This window comes from Scheffersomyces xylosifermentans, assembly GCF_036884685.1.
Source record: "Scheffersomyces xylosifermentans strain CBS 12540 chromosome Unknown RJT20scaffold_3, whole genome shotgun sequence".
In the NCBI taxonomy this organism is placed as follows: Eukaryota; Fungi; Ascomycota; class Pichiomycetes; order Serinales; family Debaryomycetaceae; genus Scheffersomyces; species Scheffersomyces xylosifermentans.
The window spans coordinates 1,029,216-1,043,905 of record NW_027042941.1 but is presented as its reverse complement, the minus strand read 5'-3'; the positions used below and the strand labels follow the sequence as shown (position 1 = coordinate 1,043,905).

The 14,690-nt window shown below is 41.8% G+C and overlaps 4 protein-coding genes across 4 annotated transcripts; 3 read left to right on the top strand and 1 right to left on the bottom strand. All coding sequences in view use genetic code 12, as the record gives it.

The window, feature by feature from the left end:
- The first annotated feature begins 490 nt into the window (after positions 1-490).
- On the top strand, positions 491-2,295 carry RJT20DRAFT_36179 (uncharacterized protein). Its single transcript, XM_064919840.1, has one exon. The coding sequence runs from the start codon at positions 768-770 to the stop codon at positions 2,181-2,183; it is 1,416 nt and encodes a 471-aa protein (XP_064775047.1). The 5' UTR covers positions 491-767; the 3' UTR covers positions 2,184-2,295.
- Positions 2,296-5,123: 2,828 nt separating this feature from the next.
- GLN3 (nitrogen-responsive transcriptional regulator) lies at positions 5,124-7,932 on the top strand. The gene has a single exon (XM_064919838.1). The coding sequence runs from the start codon at positions 5,323-5,325 to the stop codon at positions 7,867-7,869; it is 2,547 nt and encodes an 848-aa protein (XP_064775046.1). The 5' UTR covers positions 5,124-5,322; the 3' UTR covers positions 7,870-7,932.
- Positions 7,933-10,428: 2,496 nt separating this feature from the next.
- On the top strand, positions 10,429-12,221 carry SAH1 (adenosylhomocysteinase). The gene has a single exon (XM_064916914.1). It carries the CDS (start codon positions 10,500-10,502, stop codon positions 11,847-11,849), a length of 1,350 nt encoding a protein of 449 aa, XP_064775045.1. The 5' UTR covers positions 10,429-10,499; the 3' UTR covers positions 11,850-12,221.
- Positions 12,222-12,398: 177 nt separating this feature from the next.
- On the bottom strand, positions 12,399-14,277 carry RJT20DRAFT_36154 (T2 family ribonuclease). Its single transcript, XM_064919837.1, has one exon. It carries the CDS (start codon positions 13,801-13,803, stop codon positions 12,577-12,579), a length of 1,227 nt encoding a protein of 408 aa, XP_064775044.1. The 5' UTR covers positions 13,804-14,277; the 3' UTR covers positions 12,399-12,576.
- Between the last annotated feature and the right edge of the window lie 413 nt (positions 14,278-14,690).

Below are 14,690 nucleotides of genomic sequence, written 5' to 3'. Positions count from 1 at the left end.
TCCCATTTTTCTCACTCTCTGCTCCCTCACAATTTACTTACTCTCGCAAAATTCTCCCTCTCCCTCTCCCTCTCCTTCCAACTCTCCCGCTGCCCACTCCTCACCGCCAGAAAAAATCTCTCCCTCACAAAAGTTTTGTCTGACCGAATTTACGAACCGTCTCAACGTAAAATCAAATGGGAAGTTTTTGTTAGTTGAAGACCAGTCCATCATTATCCATCCATCCACCACTACAGCAGCATCACATAAGCGCTTCCTTTGTGATTATAGTATTATCCTCGTACCAGTCCCAGCACCTCATACCCCACAATAGCCCTCAATCTCCAGATATCCATAACTGTATTCGTTCTACCAACAGCCCAGAAATAGCGTGGATCTCGATATCTCCAAAACCTCCAAAAGTTCCATTCCCAAGACGCCTAAAAATCGACACATCCATTCGATTCCTAAGTCACATAGTTGCCAGGTCTTCCCAGTACATAGCACACATTCCTACCACTGTATCTAAACGTTGCCTCGTCGCATCGCCGTAACATTCAATTCAAGTATTCTTCATCGAGTATCGTTTGCATCCCATAAAGAATCCCGTAAAAATCCAATAAAAAAGTTGATCATCGTATACATCCGCAGTGTACATCGCCAAAACCTCACATATATATACTACGGACTCATTTTCAGAGTCTTCTCATTGTAACTGCCCGCATCAGTTTTTAAACCTATAAGCATTATCTTCCTTGCCACGAACCAACGAATCCATCGCCTCCACCATGTCTGAAAACTTGAAAAGAGCCGAGTCGTTGTTCAACAGAATCATGAACCAGTCATCAACCGCTGGTTCACCAGCATCCAACAACAATCATCAGCACCATGAATCCAATTCTAACGGCCCCAAAAATAACCAATCGCACAACTCGTACCATAAGTCGTCATCGACATCATCAAACTACAACGGTAACGGCAATTCAAACGGCTCAAATTCCACCAACACCAACAGCTCGTACTCCAACGGATCGAAGTATAAGCAAAATGGCCACGCCAGCAATCCAACCTCCAATGGTGCCGCTGTTATACCAGTTTCTGCGACTCTTTTACCGAAAAGGGACCCCATAAAACTGTCACAAGAAACCTTGAGCCGGATCCCGGAGAACCATCACATCTTGCCATACTGTTGGACCATATGGCACCATAGCAGATTGAGATTAAAGCAGAAGGATGCACCAGCTGCTATTGTAGCAACCGATGACGAGTCCGCAACCAATGGAGCCAACGCAGCTGCGGCGGTGGATTCCTATTTACAGACTACAAACGAAATTGAGTTTTTAAGTGTAAATGGTGAAGAAAAGGATAGTACCTCACTGTCTTTAGCTACCACCAAGTCTATAGGTTCCTTGGAGCAATTGTGGATGTCTTTGTCTTCTGTCAAAAAGACTTACGAGTTACCTATTGGCACTGAATTCTTAATCTTCAAAAGTGGAATCAACCCAGTATGGGAAGATCCTATCAACGCCAAAGGTGGTAGATGGGTGTTCAGATTCAACCGTAGAAGCAACGGATCGTCTGATGATCAAGAATCTATCGCCAGAATCAGAAAAAGAACATCTTTAATTTGGGAGCGTTTGGTAATCAAGACCATCACAGGCTCTATCATTCCAGAGTCCAATAACCCCGCCGAATACCAGGATTTATTGTTGAACGACATTTCTGGATTGGTGTTGAGTGTTCGTAAGGACGAAGATATTATCAGTATCTGGAACTCCAACTTAAGTTTTTCTGGAAAGGGTAGTAATAAGAAAGACGAGGAGAAGACGGGAACTAACAAAAAATTGACCTCTTTCCAAGCCCGTAGAATTATTTGCGATGCTATTTTGAGGGTTATCAGAGAATGTGACTTAATCTCGCAAGGCTCTGATTGTGTCGATACTATTGATTCTGGCTCTAACGAGCGTGTATTCGGAGTTTCCTTTGAGTACAGGTTGCACGCCGATAATGCAAACCCAGATGTCGGAAGCGGTTCTTATGGATCATCGAAGAATGGAAACGGTCATCACCATCACCATCATAACTCACACCATTCACACCATTCGCATCACAACCACCACTCTCACAACCGTCGTTACAACAACAGCAATAAGTCGTATAACGCCACAACTGCTGGAGGCTCCGCTGAGTCTGACAACAGTTAGGTATTCTTGTAACATTTGTAATAGATATTCATCGTCATCTGAAATTATATAATTGTAGATATACTTGTACATATAATTGTAGAAAGTATAATTGATGAAGGCTTGACACTTTCGATAGAGGTTTTTCACTTTAGGCGAGGATCAAGGCCATTGTAGGTTCTACAGGAGTATTTCGGTCTTTTGTTCCAAATCAGACCGGGACCAATTGTTTTGTATAATTGCATCAAGTTACTTATGAGAGTACTGGGTGCAAAATATGATGAGCTCAATTTCTCTAGTTTTCCAGACCCATCCTAACTCGTGGTAGAGTACTGGGTGCAAAATATGATGAGCTCAATTTCTATATATTTCCAGACCCATCCCAACTCGTCGTATTATGAGGCCAGGATTGCGTATACATTACGAAGCCTTACATAGTTACACGAAGGGTTATATTCAACTGATTATCGACATGAATTATGGGGTAAATATCAATGAATGGCCTTGCCCTACAATAATCGTAGCTTGGTTAGAATTCCCATTCCACGGAAGCGGTTAGACATTTGAGGAATGCCTCGCCAATTTTGGCTGCTAAAGGGCACATGAGCTAAGAAGTTTAGTATGAATAAAAAGGCTGTACTTGCCCTTATGCGTACGGTAAACGAGACAATGGCTGCAATCATTAGCAAACATGGCTATGTGCATCAAAGGAAATTGCACGAGTTCAAAAATCGTCTTCATTTACATTTACACTCCTGTTTAGAAGCACATGCCCGCCCATGAAGACAAGCAGTTGATGCCGTAAACTAACTACAAGAGATGCAAAACTAACATCTGCGAAGGTGTACGGCAACAGAATGCTGAATTATTCCGAATCAGTAAGGTACCGAGGACGGGAGCCTCTCCATCACAGAAATAGTAATATGTCAAATTAGGCTTTGAGCCGCAAAGGAAGACTTTTCGGCATGGCTTAACTACGGCTCCAGCCCATCAGCTTCATCACCATCTCACAGGAAGTATGCAAAAGTGGTAGGAAACTCCACCCAGTACGCCAATCCACGTGACGATGGGTATTAGTGGATCAAATTATTTTCCATTATCATCTCTTGATGCATGGTACTGTAATAAAATTTTTTTACACCCTCTTAGTTAAGTGGGAACGGTGTGTGTTAGGCTTATAGAAGAGGTAACAGAAATGTAATATTTTTTTTGTAGTCAAAGTACTAGACCAGTAGATCAGGATAATAATTATTAATACTCGACTGTAAATTAGTCAAGAGGTAGAGAAGAGATCGCTGCACCGGCAGATTTCCTTTGGTGATTTACTGGCAAAAACGGTGCTGCTGTGAGGATATCACTAAAGCTGCACAGTATTATTTTTACATGTACAGATTCGTGAAAGTTGGAGGTGACGGAGACAGGCGATCAATTATGGGTTCACGGAGTCAACGGCGGTGAGATCGGGGTCGTTTCTGGATATGCGAAATTGTCAAATGCCAACTCTTCACCGTAATTCTGGGGAGTAACACGGGACAACGCCTCAATATTTAGTCACGATACAAGTATATCCAAGACATCATCATATTGGAAAAAGACTCATATCCTGTAATCCAGCTTTTGGATAATTACGCTCATAATGTTGCCCACCACACCAGCGCTTAACGCCTAAGCAACTAGCAATTTACCCGACCCACTCACTTCTCTATTGAATTTAGTCCTGCATTACGGATATTGGCCCTGATTCTCTCTTTACACCCCCAGTCGTGCACCAACTAAGTACCCTATTTGGGTTCCGAACCGAACTTTCATCCTAATTCATGCAACACAAATATTATACCAACCTCCAAGAAAATAATTCATGTACTTGACGCACAAACAGACAACAAAACCTTACTGAAAGACACCATGGGAAGAGAAGAGTAGAATATTTGGTGAGTTTCCCACAGTGGACACAGTGCAGTGTGTCCATAATGTCGATAATACTCTGCTTTTTACAATATTTATTCGTGCTGTGCATACATCCATGAATACAGAACCAGGTGCCAGAACCTAGTGGCCCCAGACCCAGGCCCCGGAACCCCTAGTCGCTGTCCTAAAAATCTATTTGTCATGGAGTAACTGTACTGTGAATGCATCTGGACTCTTGAACTCTTGGATTTCTAGACACTTGCAGCTGTTTCTCGTTTTGTCAGACCGATCCCCCTCCGTGTCTAACCCTCTTTGTATTGCCGTTTCTGCGTTTGCCAATTCCCATTAGGCGGTTCCCCTGTGTTGTAGTGTTTCATACTCTGTCGTAATAAGTAGCCAGTGCGTGTGTTCCTTCCATTTCTATTGCATTCTCCCAGTCTCCCAGTCTCTCCCAGTCTCCCAGTCTCCCAGTCTCTCCCAGTCTCCCAGTCTCTCCCAGTCTCCCAGTCTCTCCCAGTCTCCCACTCTCTCTACTAAATACAAAGACCCACCTCCCAACTGACACGGGCTACACACGACTCCCTCACCTCTCTCTCTTTTTTTTTTTTTCCTTCCTCTTAACAATGTAAGACTAAACCTGCTAATAATAATAATATTTATATTACTATTAATTTACAGGAAGAACAAGAATACTATATAGGCCTAAGAAAAAAAGTGGATTTTAGTACCAGTCGATTTTTATTTTGTCCCTCAGTCAAACAAGGTCTCCACAGTCAGGCTTAGTCTTTTTAGTAGAGAACAGTGTTCTATTAGGTACACGGCTATCAAAGCAAAGTTTCTGTGCATCCAATAGCATCTTCTGTTGCTGTCGTCATCCTAGCCGCCGTGGTCTGTTGGTCAGCCGAAATTCCTTAGCCGTTTGTATCGTCTTGCTCACCTCCGTATCCGCTGTCGTGGATCAATACCCTTGCAATACGCCACTAATCAACCAGAAAACGAGCCGAATACAAGCTCATATCTGGCAATAACAACCGAACTACCCCTTGACAAGGCCAAAAATCACCAGAAGTCGTCCTTTTGTCGTCACTTTCAGTGTCAAAAAAAAGAGAAGACCGTAACAATCATCAAAAGAGCTCTTACATCATCCAACAATATTCCAAAGCTAACGTTTCTTCAAGTCACCTTCCACTCCTTCAAAGACACTCATAAGACACTCAAACCCCCAACAAAACTTCCCTAATAAGCATACAGAATGTCCGAGAACAACTTCGAAGCCGGACCCTCCATCGTAGAACTATTCTTCTCAGCAAAAAAGCTTCTATCACTTCAAACAAGGGTCGAAAACCGCCAGTTGCGTAAGACCAACTCCAAGAGCCAACAGAACCACATCAGTGGTTCCAATAGTGAAATCAACTTAGCCACCGCCGGGTTCGATTCCTCAGCTGTCGCTTCTAACAGCTCAGCTTCGTCAGCAACAGCTTCCAGCCCTCCAATCAAACACGATAAAGTATTGGATCTTCTATCGCCGCTCCTGATTGATGACCTTAAAAACTCGCCGTACATCCCTAAAGCCAACGTTTCGACTACAAGTACAAACATAAACAATATCAAGTCTAATTCTACCCCAACCCCTAGTGGAAGCAGTAGCAAGGACCAAAACAACAATAAAAACTTCAGAACAATCAACACTCCTGCTAGTATCAACGACGAGTCATCTCCTCACTCCAACATGAGCAGTAATTTGAGTAGCACCAGCAGTAGACACAACAGTGACTCTTCGGCTCAAAACACCAATAGCACGATAAGCTCTGCAGCCTCTTCATCGACTAATATTAAGAAAGAGCACACAGATTCATTCAGTCCTATTGTGATAGATGATGATAATGATGCAAGATACGACGGAAGAGTGAGCAAACATCCTATTAGTAGTACGAAAGGACGAGGTGAGACCGAAATGGATGTTGATCCAACAAGAACTTCAAAACCAACTTCCTCAACTACATCGTCATCAGCTTCAACGATTACTTCTCAACCGAAGTCAAATCTTACATCTTCACTTACTTCATCTTTAACTCAACAAAAGCTCAAATCTGAATCACCTACTGTTGCTCCATCACTTTCGGCATCGACTTCCTCTGCAACTTCAGCAGCAGATGGAAAACCAACCGAGTGCTTTAATTGCCATACCCTTAACACACCCCTCTGGAGAAAAGACCCTCTGGGAAACACTCTTTGTAATGCTTGTGGTCTCTTCTTGAAGCTTCATGGAACTACCAGACCACTTTCATTAAAGACAGATGTCATCAAAAAGAGATCTTCAAGAAAGGGGCCTTCTCCCAATCCTAAGATGTCCTCTTCTATGCCAAATTCGTTCATAGGCAGCAGATCACTCAATGACCAGTCCTTAACCAATGTGATTAAATTCAACTCGAACTATTCTAATAGTGGCATTCCCATTGCAGCTAGCGTGGGCAATGGTAATAGCCACAGCAATAGCGGCAGTGCCAATAGTAGCTTCAACCCTAACTTCACCCCTTCAAACAACAATGGTAATTTCCTTTTCAGCAACAGCAACTATGCAAACGGAACTAATACAGCTCCAAACTCCTTCAGAGACAATTCACTCCCTCGTTACAAGAACGTTCTCATTTTACCAAAGCCAGCTAGCTCCACAAATATCGAATCTTCAGTTGGATCGGCCCCTAATTCTACTCCTAATACCCCTGGTGGCATGAACTTGAAGTCTATTCCAATCCCCAATCAGTCTGGAACGGTCAACAGCCCTTCTCCACCATATGCATCTGGATCATCGCTGGCCCACAATGGAAATCAGCAGTTCAAAAGAAAGAAGTCGGACCTTAATATTTCTGGGGATTACTACTATAACTACGAAAATAATAATAACTCCAGTGGCTCGTACGGTTCAGCATCAGCTGGTCTTGGAAACCGCAGAATATCGTCATCTACTACTCTAAGCAATAGTTATGGAAACTCTCTATCTAACAGTTTCACTAAGAGAAATGCTGGATCCAACTTCATGTCATCATCTTTTCACTCTTCTTCATTCAACAGGAGAACTTCATTAACCAATTTGCAGTCTCAACAGCAGCGCAAGATCAATAACAACGTCCCTAATGGAGGAGGTAATCTCTCGAATTCACTCACATCATCCAATATCAATCTCTTAAACCAGAGAATGACCGGATCTGCAAGTGGTTCTTATTTCGACAATCCCCCAGCTATGTCCAGACACAATAGCTCTAGCACTATTACGACGGCCAAACAGACAATTGCCAGCACTCCAGGCTCGGTTTCCGCGTCGTCTCCTTCTTACATTCAACGTAACTCGTTCTCCAACGGTCCGGAGTACTTCAGAAGAAACACGCTTTTGGAACCGAATGATGGTGCAAGTGGTCCACCTATGTCATTAAACGTGGTAGACTTGCTTCCTTCTTCAAGGCCCTCAGTGAGTGGTCTCAGCAGTTCAGTAGGCACTAGTATAAGAAATAAGGCTTTCGTCGGAATAGATGACGAAGTTGTTGATGTTGAAAACCTAATGGACACGAGTGGTGATGGAGATGACGACTTTTTCAAAAGTTATACGAGTCTACAAAATGATGAGTTTGTCATGCCTATCAGAATTAAAGAAGACTCCGAATTGGACCTCAAACCTAAAACGAGTAATGCAAGTACAAAGTCATCTTTGACGGATGGGTTGAAGAACCAAAAGAGAAATAATATAGCCAATAGCATAAATAATGACGTCAAAGACTTAGACTGGTTGAAATTTGAGATTTAACCTGTTGAGGACTTATTGTGGACTTTTGGCTCTAATCTGTGGGGCGTATTGACAACAAGGTATTACAGATATTATAGACATTTTCTTCAGAGTTGTTAACTTTGTTTTTTTCATTTCTTAACGAGTTTATGATACTATTATTTTATAGTAAGGTGTAATTAAAAATGTACAAATTATATTCAGAAGAACGCAATGGAACACTGGGTAATGCAGTAGGATTTGGTTACGAAAGTTGCTTGGTTTAACGTAGGTTAAATTTTGACCTAGTTTTGAACAATTTGGCTGCAAAGGATATGTTACCGCATTTGGCATTGAACCTTTTGGCTTAGTGAGTAATGTTTATCAATGAAGGTTGATCCTTACATCTAATTATAGGGGTACATTAATAATATTACATTTTTGATGAAGGGGTGCAATTCAAGAACAATGATCCTATAGGAGCTATATGTCCTATTTTGAAGTATTTTATGACTAGCTTGACCGTAACCGGGGCCGTATTACTGTCAGCAGCGTTTTACGGAGTGATGACAGCCAGTTTAATGTCACCAATCTGTCATATTGCATTGGTGTTGACCAAAAGGAGACAACAGTACATTTGAATACTCTAGTTAAAAAAATTAAGCCACAATGATATTCACTTTAGTCACTGTTCGAAACAATGCAATGGCATATATATTGCGGGGGAAAGAAGCAGTATTTGTATATCAATAAATAGAGTCTTATTAGTGGTACAAGGATTGTAAGTGGGTAATAAAAAAATACTACAAGCAGAGCAGATTAATGAGCGAATGTGCATTAGGTGTCTTAATTTTTGCTGACATTATGAATTTGGACGATGGAATGGTAAGTGCCATTCATTCGTGGACAGGGTAGAGATAGGCAAGAGGAAGCAGATGGTTTGACTGCTCTCTATGGCAAAGGAAAATAAAAGAGAAGATTGTTTCGTTTAAAGGATTCTACTATAAGTTGAATTGATCTTCAGTTGCAAATGAGATACAAATGCAATTTTACCTTTATCAATCTTTTAGGTAAGTCCCATTCATGGAGTAAAAAGAGAGGATACCTATTAAGAAGTACCAAGATCGTTTTCTGGGATCCACAAAATTTAAGAGAATTCTCCTATTTTTTTGACAGAAGAGTTAAAGATTAAGGTCATGAATTTATATCCCTATATTCTACCTATTGACATCAACTTCGATTCAACTTCAATTGTACAAATACTACGGTGTATCCTCTCTAGCCAATGTCTACCTTTTGAACCAAGTCACGTGATTAACGTTTTCGGGTCGGAATTCTTGGTGGATTTCCATATAGCAAATTTCGCTATCAAAGCTTTCAAATAAAAAGCACTTGAATTTCCCGCCTTTCCTTGAGCAACTACCACCTGCTGCAATTCTGGCAGCATCACCTTCTTCACACAGAACTCTCCAATCTACCATCACAGTAATTCATTTAGTTCCTGAACTGAAATAGCACCCTCAAACCATCAACCGTTGAGCTGCAAACTTTATTTTTCCCATATTGCCATATTATTACCCGATTCGTCGACAACTGTTTTGTACTTTTTTGTGCGGCCGCAGCTTTTACGGTACCCAACAATACTTAGAACAGAATTATGGTAGTAAATTTAGTATTATCAAATACCTGGTAGAGAACCCCATATATATTTGTATATATATATAAGTATATACATATTCTGACTCATTAGCACCATTTTCAGCCCGATCTGTCCAATTACAAAAGAATTATACCCAAACAGTCAAATCGGCCACGATTGGACACTTTTCCTGGTCTCGATATTCCATACTTCTATGGTATTTTTCACCACTCAAAGTCTCAGTTTTACGCGTTACTACTACTACTACTACTACTACTACTACTACTACTACTACTACTACTACTACTACTACTACTACTACTACTACTACTACTACTACTACTACTACTACTACTACTACTATTACTACTAGTACTATTACTACTATTACTACTAGTACTATTACTACTAGTACTACTAATGAGTCCACCTATTACTATGAACAAATTCACCGATTTGGGCTCCCCTACAACAGAAGTATTCTCTCGTTCTTCTAAATACCATGTATAATGAAAAGTCAAGATCAGCAACTCTCTCTCTACTCTCTACTCTCTCTCTATTCTCGCATCTCATCTCTCCTATCTCTCATACATACTTTCACTTTTTACCTTACTCTCCTTAGACAACCTCCTTCTTGACTTCTTATACTTGTATTACTTTATATCACTTATATCTACTACTTACTACTTACTACTTCACTTACTGGACTTCACTAACTAACTACACTACTTTAACTTACGTAGACCTCTCACTCACTCACTCACTCACTCACTCTCTTCCTCCCTCTCACACTCTCTTTCTCTCACAGCATGTGAAAAAATTTACCCACCTCTTCTCTTATCGTATAACATTTATTATTCCACGCCTACGTGTAGGATGCACGTTTAGTGGTTGAAAAATTTTCGAGGGTATATAAGACGAGCGTCCGCCCATGATTTGCAGCGAGCACCGACAAAGTTGGAGGTTCTCTTCTCTAGTATTGAACAAAAGTCCTAGTACCCTTGGTTCAATTGCACAACCGACACATACCACAATGTCTGCCCCAGCCCACAACTACAAAGTCGCCGATATCTCGTTAGCTGCCTTCGGTAGAAAGGACATCGAGTTGTCCGAGAACGAGATGCCAGGTTTGATGTACATCAGAAAGAAGTACGGACCATCTCAGCCATTGAAGGGTGCCAGAATCGCCGGTTGTTTGCACATGACCATCCAAACCGCTGTCTTGATCGAGACCTTGGTTGCTTTGGGTGCCGAAGTCACCTGGACTTCTTGTAACATTTTCTCCACTCAAGACCACGCTGCCGCTGCCATTGCTGCTACCGGTGTCCCAGTCTTTGCCTGGAAGGGTGAGACCGACGAGGAATACGAATGGTGTATCGAACAACAATTGTTCTCCTTCAAGGACGGTAAGAAGCTTAACTTGATCTTGGATGACGGTGGAGACTTGACCACCTTGGTCCACGAGAAGTACCCAGAGATGCTCGAGGACTGTTACGGTCTTTCCGAGGAAACCACCACCGGTGTCCACCACTTGTACAAGGCTTTGAGAGACGGTAAGTTGAAGGTCCCAGCCATCAACGTTAACGACTCTGTCACCAAGTCCAAGTTCGACAACTTGTACGGTTGTCGTGAATCCTTGGTCGATGGTATCAAGAGAGCCACAGACGTCATGATCGCCGGTAAGGTTGCTGTCGTTGCCGGTTTCGGTGATGTCGGTAAGGGTTGTGCTTTGGCCCTTCAAGGTATGGGTGCCAGAGTTATTGTCACCGAAATCGACCCAATCAACGCTCTTCAAGCCGCTGTTTCTGGTTACCAAGTCGCCCCATTGGACGAGGTTGCCAATATCGGTCAAATCTTCGTCACCACTACTGGTTGTAGAGATATCATCACCGGTAAGCACTTCGAACAAATGCCAGAAGATGCCATTGTTTGTAACATTGGTCACTTCGACATTGAGATCGATGTCGCTTGGTTGAAGGCCAACGCTGAGTCCGTTGTCAACATCAAGCCACAAGTCGACAGATTCTTGATGAAGAATGGTCGTCACATCATCTTGTTGGCTGAAGGTAGATTGGTCAACTTGGGTTGTGCCACTGGTCACTCTTCTTTCGTCATGTCCTGTTCTTTCTCTAACCAAGTCTTGGCTCAAATCGCTTTGTTCAAGGCTAAGGACGAGAAGTTCAGATCTGAATTCCCAGAATTCCAAAAGTCTGGTCCATTCGACGTTGGTGTGCACTTATTACCAAAGATCTTGGACGAGACCGTCGCCAGATGTCACTTGGACCACTTGGGTGCTAAGTTGACCACTTTGACCGACGTCCAAGCCGAGTACTTGGGTATCCCACAAGAGGGTCCATTCAAGGCTGACATCTACAGATACTAAGCGTGATGCTTAGACTAGATCTGCCTTCTTTATCATCCATTTTTTTTCTTGCAATGTATTCTAATGTCTTCACAATTTTACTTTTTATCTGCATCAACTGCATTTAATGACTTAAGGTTTTTTTTATTACAAGAGGATGGCACTTGCTAGAGAGGTATTGACCACTCCGGTAGTTTGCAGTTCTCTAACGAATTGGTTTTATGTTTTTACGTCTTTGGATCTGAAACATGGTTATTCCGTCCATTTTTTTTACTATAATATTATTGGGGCTCTATCCGGTGTTAGCTGGTAAGAGGATAAAAAAGGTAGATTTCATATACACATATATAAACATTAATAAAGGTATCCTCAACGGATTAAAAAAAAAACAACTGCTTATTACATCGTAGAGTTTGAAAGGTTACAAATTTTGATATGGCTAATTGGCTGCAAAATTATGAAAGAGAAATGGGAACTTGTTGAACCATTTTTGAAATGTCCGTATTGACTATAAAAAAAGGGTAATATATGAACGAAATATCGATCAAGGGTATATGTAATTTCAACATAAGCTACTCTTTTGAGCCATTGTGATTGTGATGAACTGAAAGATGACTTTTTATTAAGACTTTGTCTTCAAATATGACCTGCCTGAGATCATACCATGCAACAAAACCGATATAGATGTATATAATGTATAAAAGTAAGTGAGTAATAAAGATAAGCAAACGTTTTTCTTTTTATAACCTTATGTGAACTTTAACTTGAATGAGTCCTTGCAGTCGTCACTGCCGTCGCTCAATTTGACAGGAATTTGCTGGAATCTACCCGTGCCGTGCTTACCTGCGGGGTTGAAGCACCAATTGTACTTACCACTGTAGCCAATCTCCTTGGTTTCCTTGTTGAACTGGAATTGGAACTTTGAAGGAGAAAAATTAGGACCACAGGCGAATTGATTGTTTCTATCGAAGCCACAATATCCCTTAGAAGATTTAAGGTTGATTCCACCGAATTGTGACTTCAAAACTTGGTATGTTGCACATGTTCCATATTGGTACCAATGGCCATTGGCAATAAGACAACCAGGATGATCAGGCAACTTGATAAACCCTCTGTCTCCACCAGTAGGTGGTTTTGGTGGGTTTGGAACAGTAGGTGGGTGCCATCCCTTAGGGTAGAATTTGATACCCAGTTCAGGGCATCTTGGTTCATTCAATCTAGGGATTCTTTTGAAGTCTTCTCCCTTAACTGAACCTCTTAAGTGATGGAAATACCATACTTCCTGGACAGCATTGTATCTGTTACATTTGAAGAACACTGGTTCTCCAAAGTGTTTGGTAAGAGCATCGTCAATTTGCTTCTTCGTGTAAGTCTCAGTCTCGGAGGGTACGATACCTTCTGCAGCGAGAAACTCGTAGGTAGGCAACTTTTCGTAAGTTGAAACGGCAATTCTGTAGTAATCATATATGTTTTGGTTGTTCTTGAATGGAGAGTAACAGCTAGGACGTAATGTCTTAACACAAGTTCCATGCTTGTTGAACTCATGGGTCCATAAGCTCTCGTCATCACCATTGAAGTTCTTCCAGTATTTGACCATCTTCTGGTACAAGTCGTCATTGCGGAATTGGTCCACGAGGATAGGCTTTATCTTGCCTACCACGTTTAGGGAGTCGTCACAGAATTCCTCCCATGAACCATCACATTTGTCGGGCCACAACCCGTGCAACGTCCACGAGTCGTTGTCTCCGATAGCTGGGTAGTAGTCCCAGAACTGAGTTTGGACAAAGACACCACCGGGATTCTCGAAACAACACGAATTCTCAATTGGTGTAGAATTGGTACATGAGAAGGGGAGATCAATGGGACAAGCATCTGGGGCCAAAGCTGGGCCTAGGAACTGTTGGCCTTCACTTGGAGGCGGAAGGGCTAGAACTGCCTTCGCAAGAACAGCGAGAGAGAAGAGGTTGGATAGCATGGGTACAGTGATTGTTACAGTGATGGTATCAACTATTTTACAGCGAGTTTCTGATATCAGCTGGTAGTTAAGCAAAGTAATCAAAAGTTAACCAATACCGTGAAAGGATACGTGAAAGGATACGTGAAAGGATACGCGAAAGAACGACTCTTCTTTATAAGAAACGAACCGCCAGTAACGTGGGTACTATCAGATAAGATAAACAAACAGGATAAGCGGAATGAAGTAAAGGAAAGAAACGAACGGGGGCGAATAGACTCAATGCTATGAACAAATATAACTTATATATACTTATATATACTATATATATCAATAATTGTGACTCTTGCTTTATGATGGTCACTCTTCTAGCTAAAGAATAGTGGTATCTACAATAACATAATCTCACATCTCACATCTCACATTTCACATCTCACGTATCACGTCTCACTTATCTCACGTCTCACTGTAACCACCAAAGCTCCAGCATCGAACACATGGAAGCCAACTCGGTCCAGATTATGCCTAATCGGGTCCAACCAGAGAACGTGATAGGCAAAAGAGCACGACTGTGCACAGGAAGGAAAAGGAACCAGGGTTCACGATAAGAACGGGCAGGAAAGGAACAAAAGAAGGCTTTGTGTGAGCAAAGTCATGTGGTTCACACAGGAAGAAGGAAGATGGAAGAGGGAGAGAGAAGGGATAGGGAGAGAAGGCTGGATACGATGGGTCGTTGTGTGATTGGGTTGTGGAATGGGGTTGTGGGATTGGGATGGGATATAGAAAGCCAAGTTAAGTGTTAAGTGCTATGTACCTATATATCTTATAGTCATTACCATTGCCTCTTATTGCCATAACTTCTTATATTCATTGCTCTTTATACTTCTTTCTTTCATCCTTAAAACCAT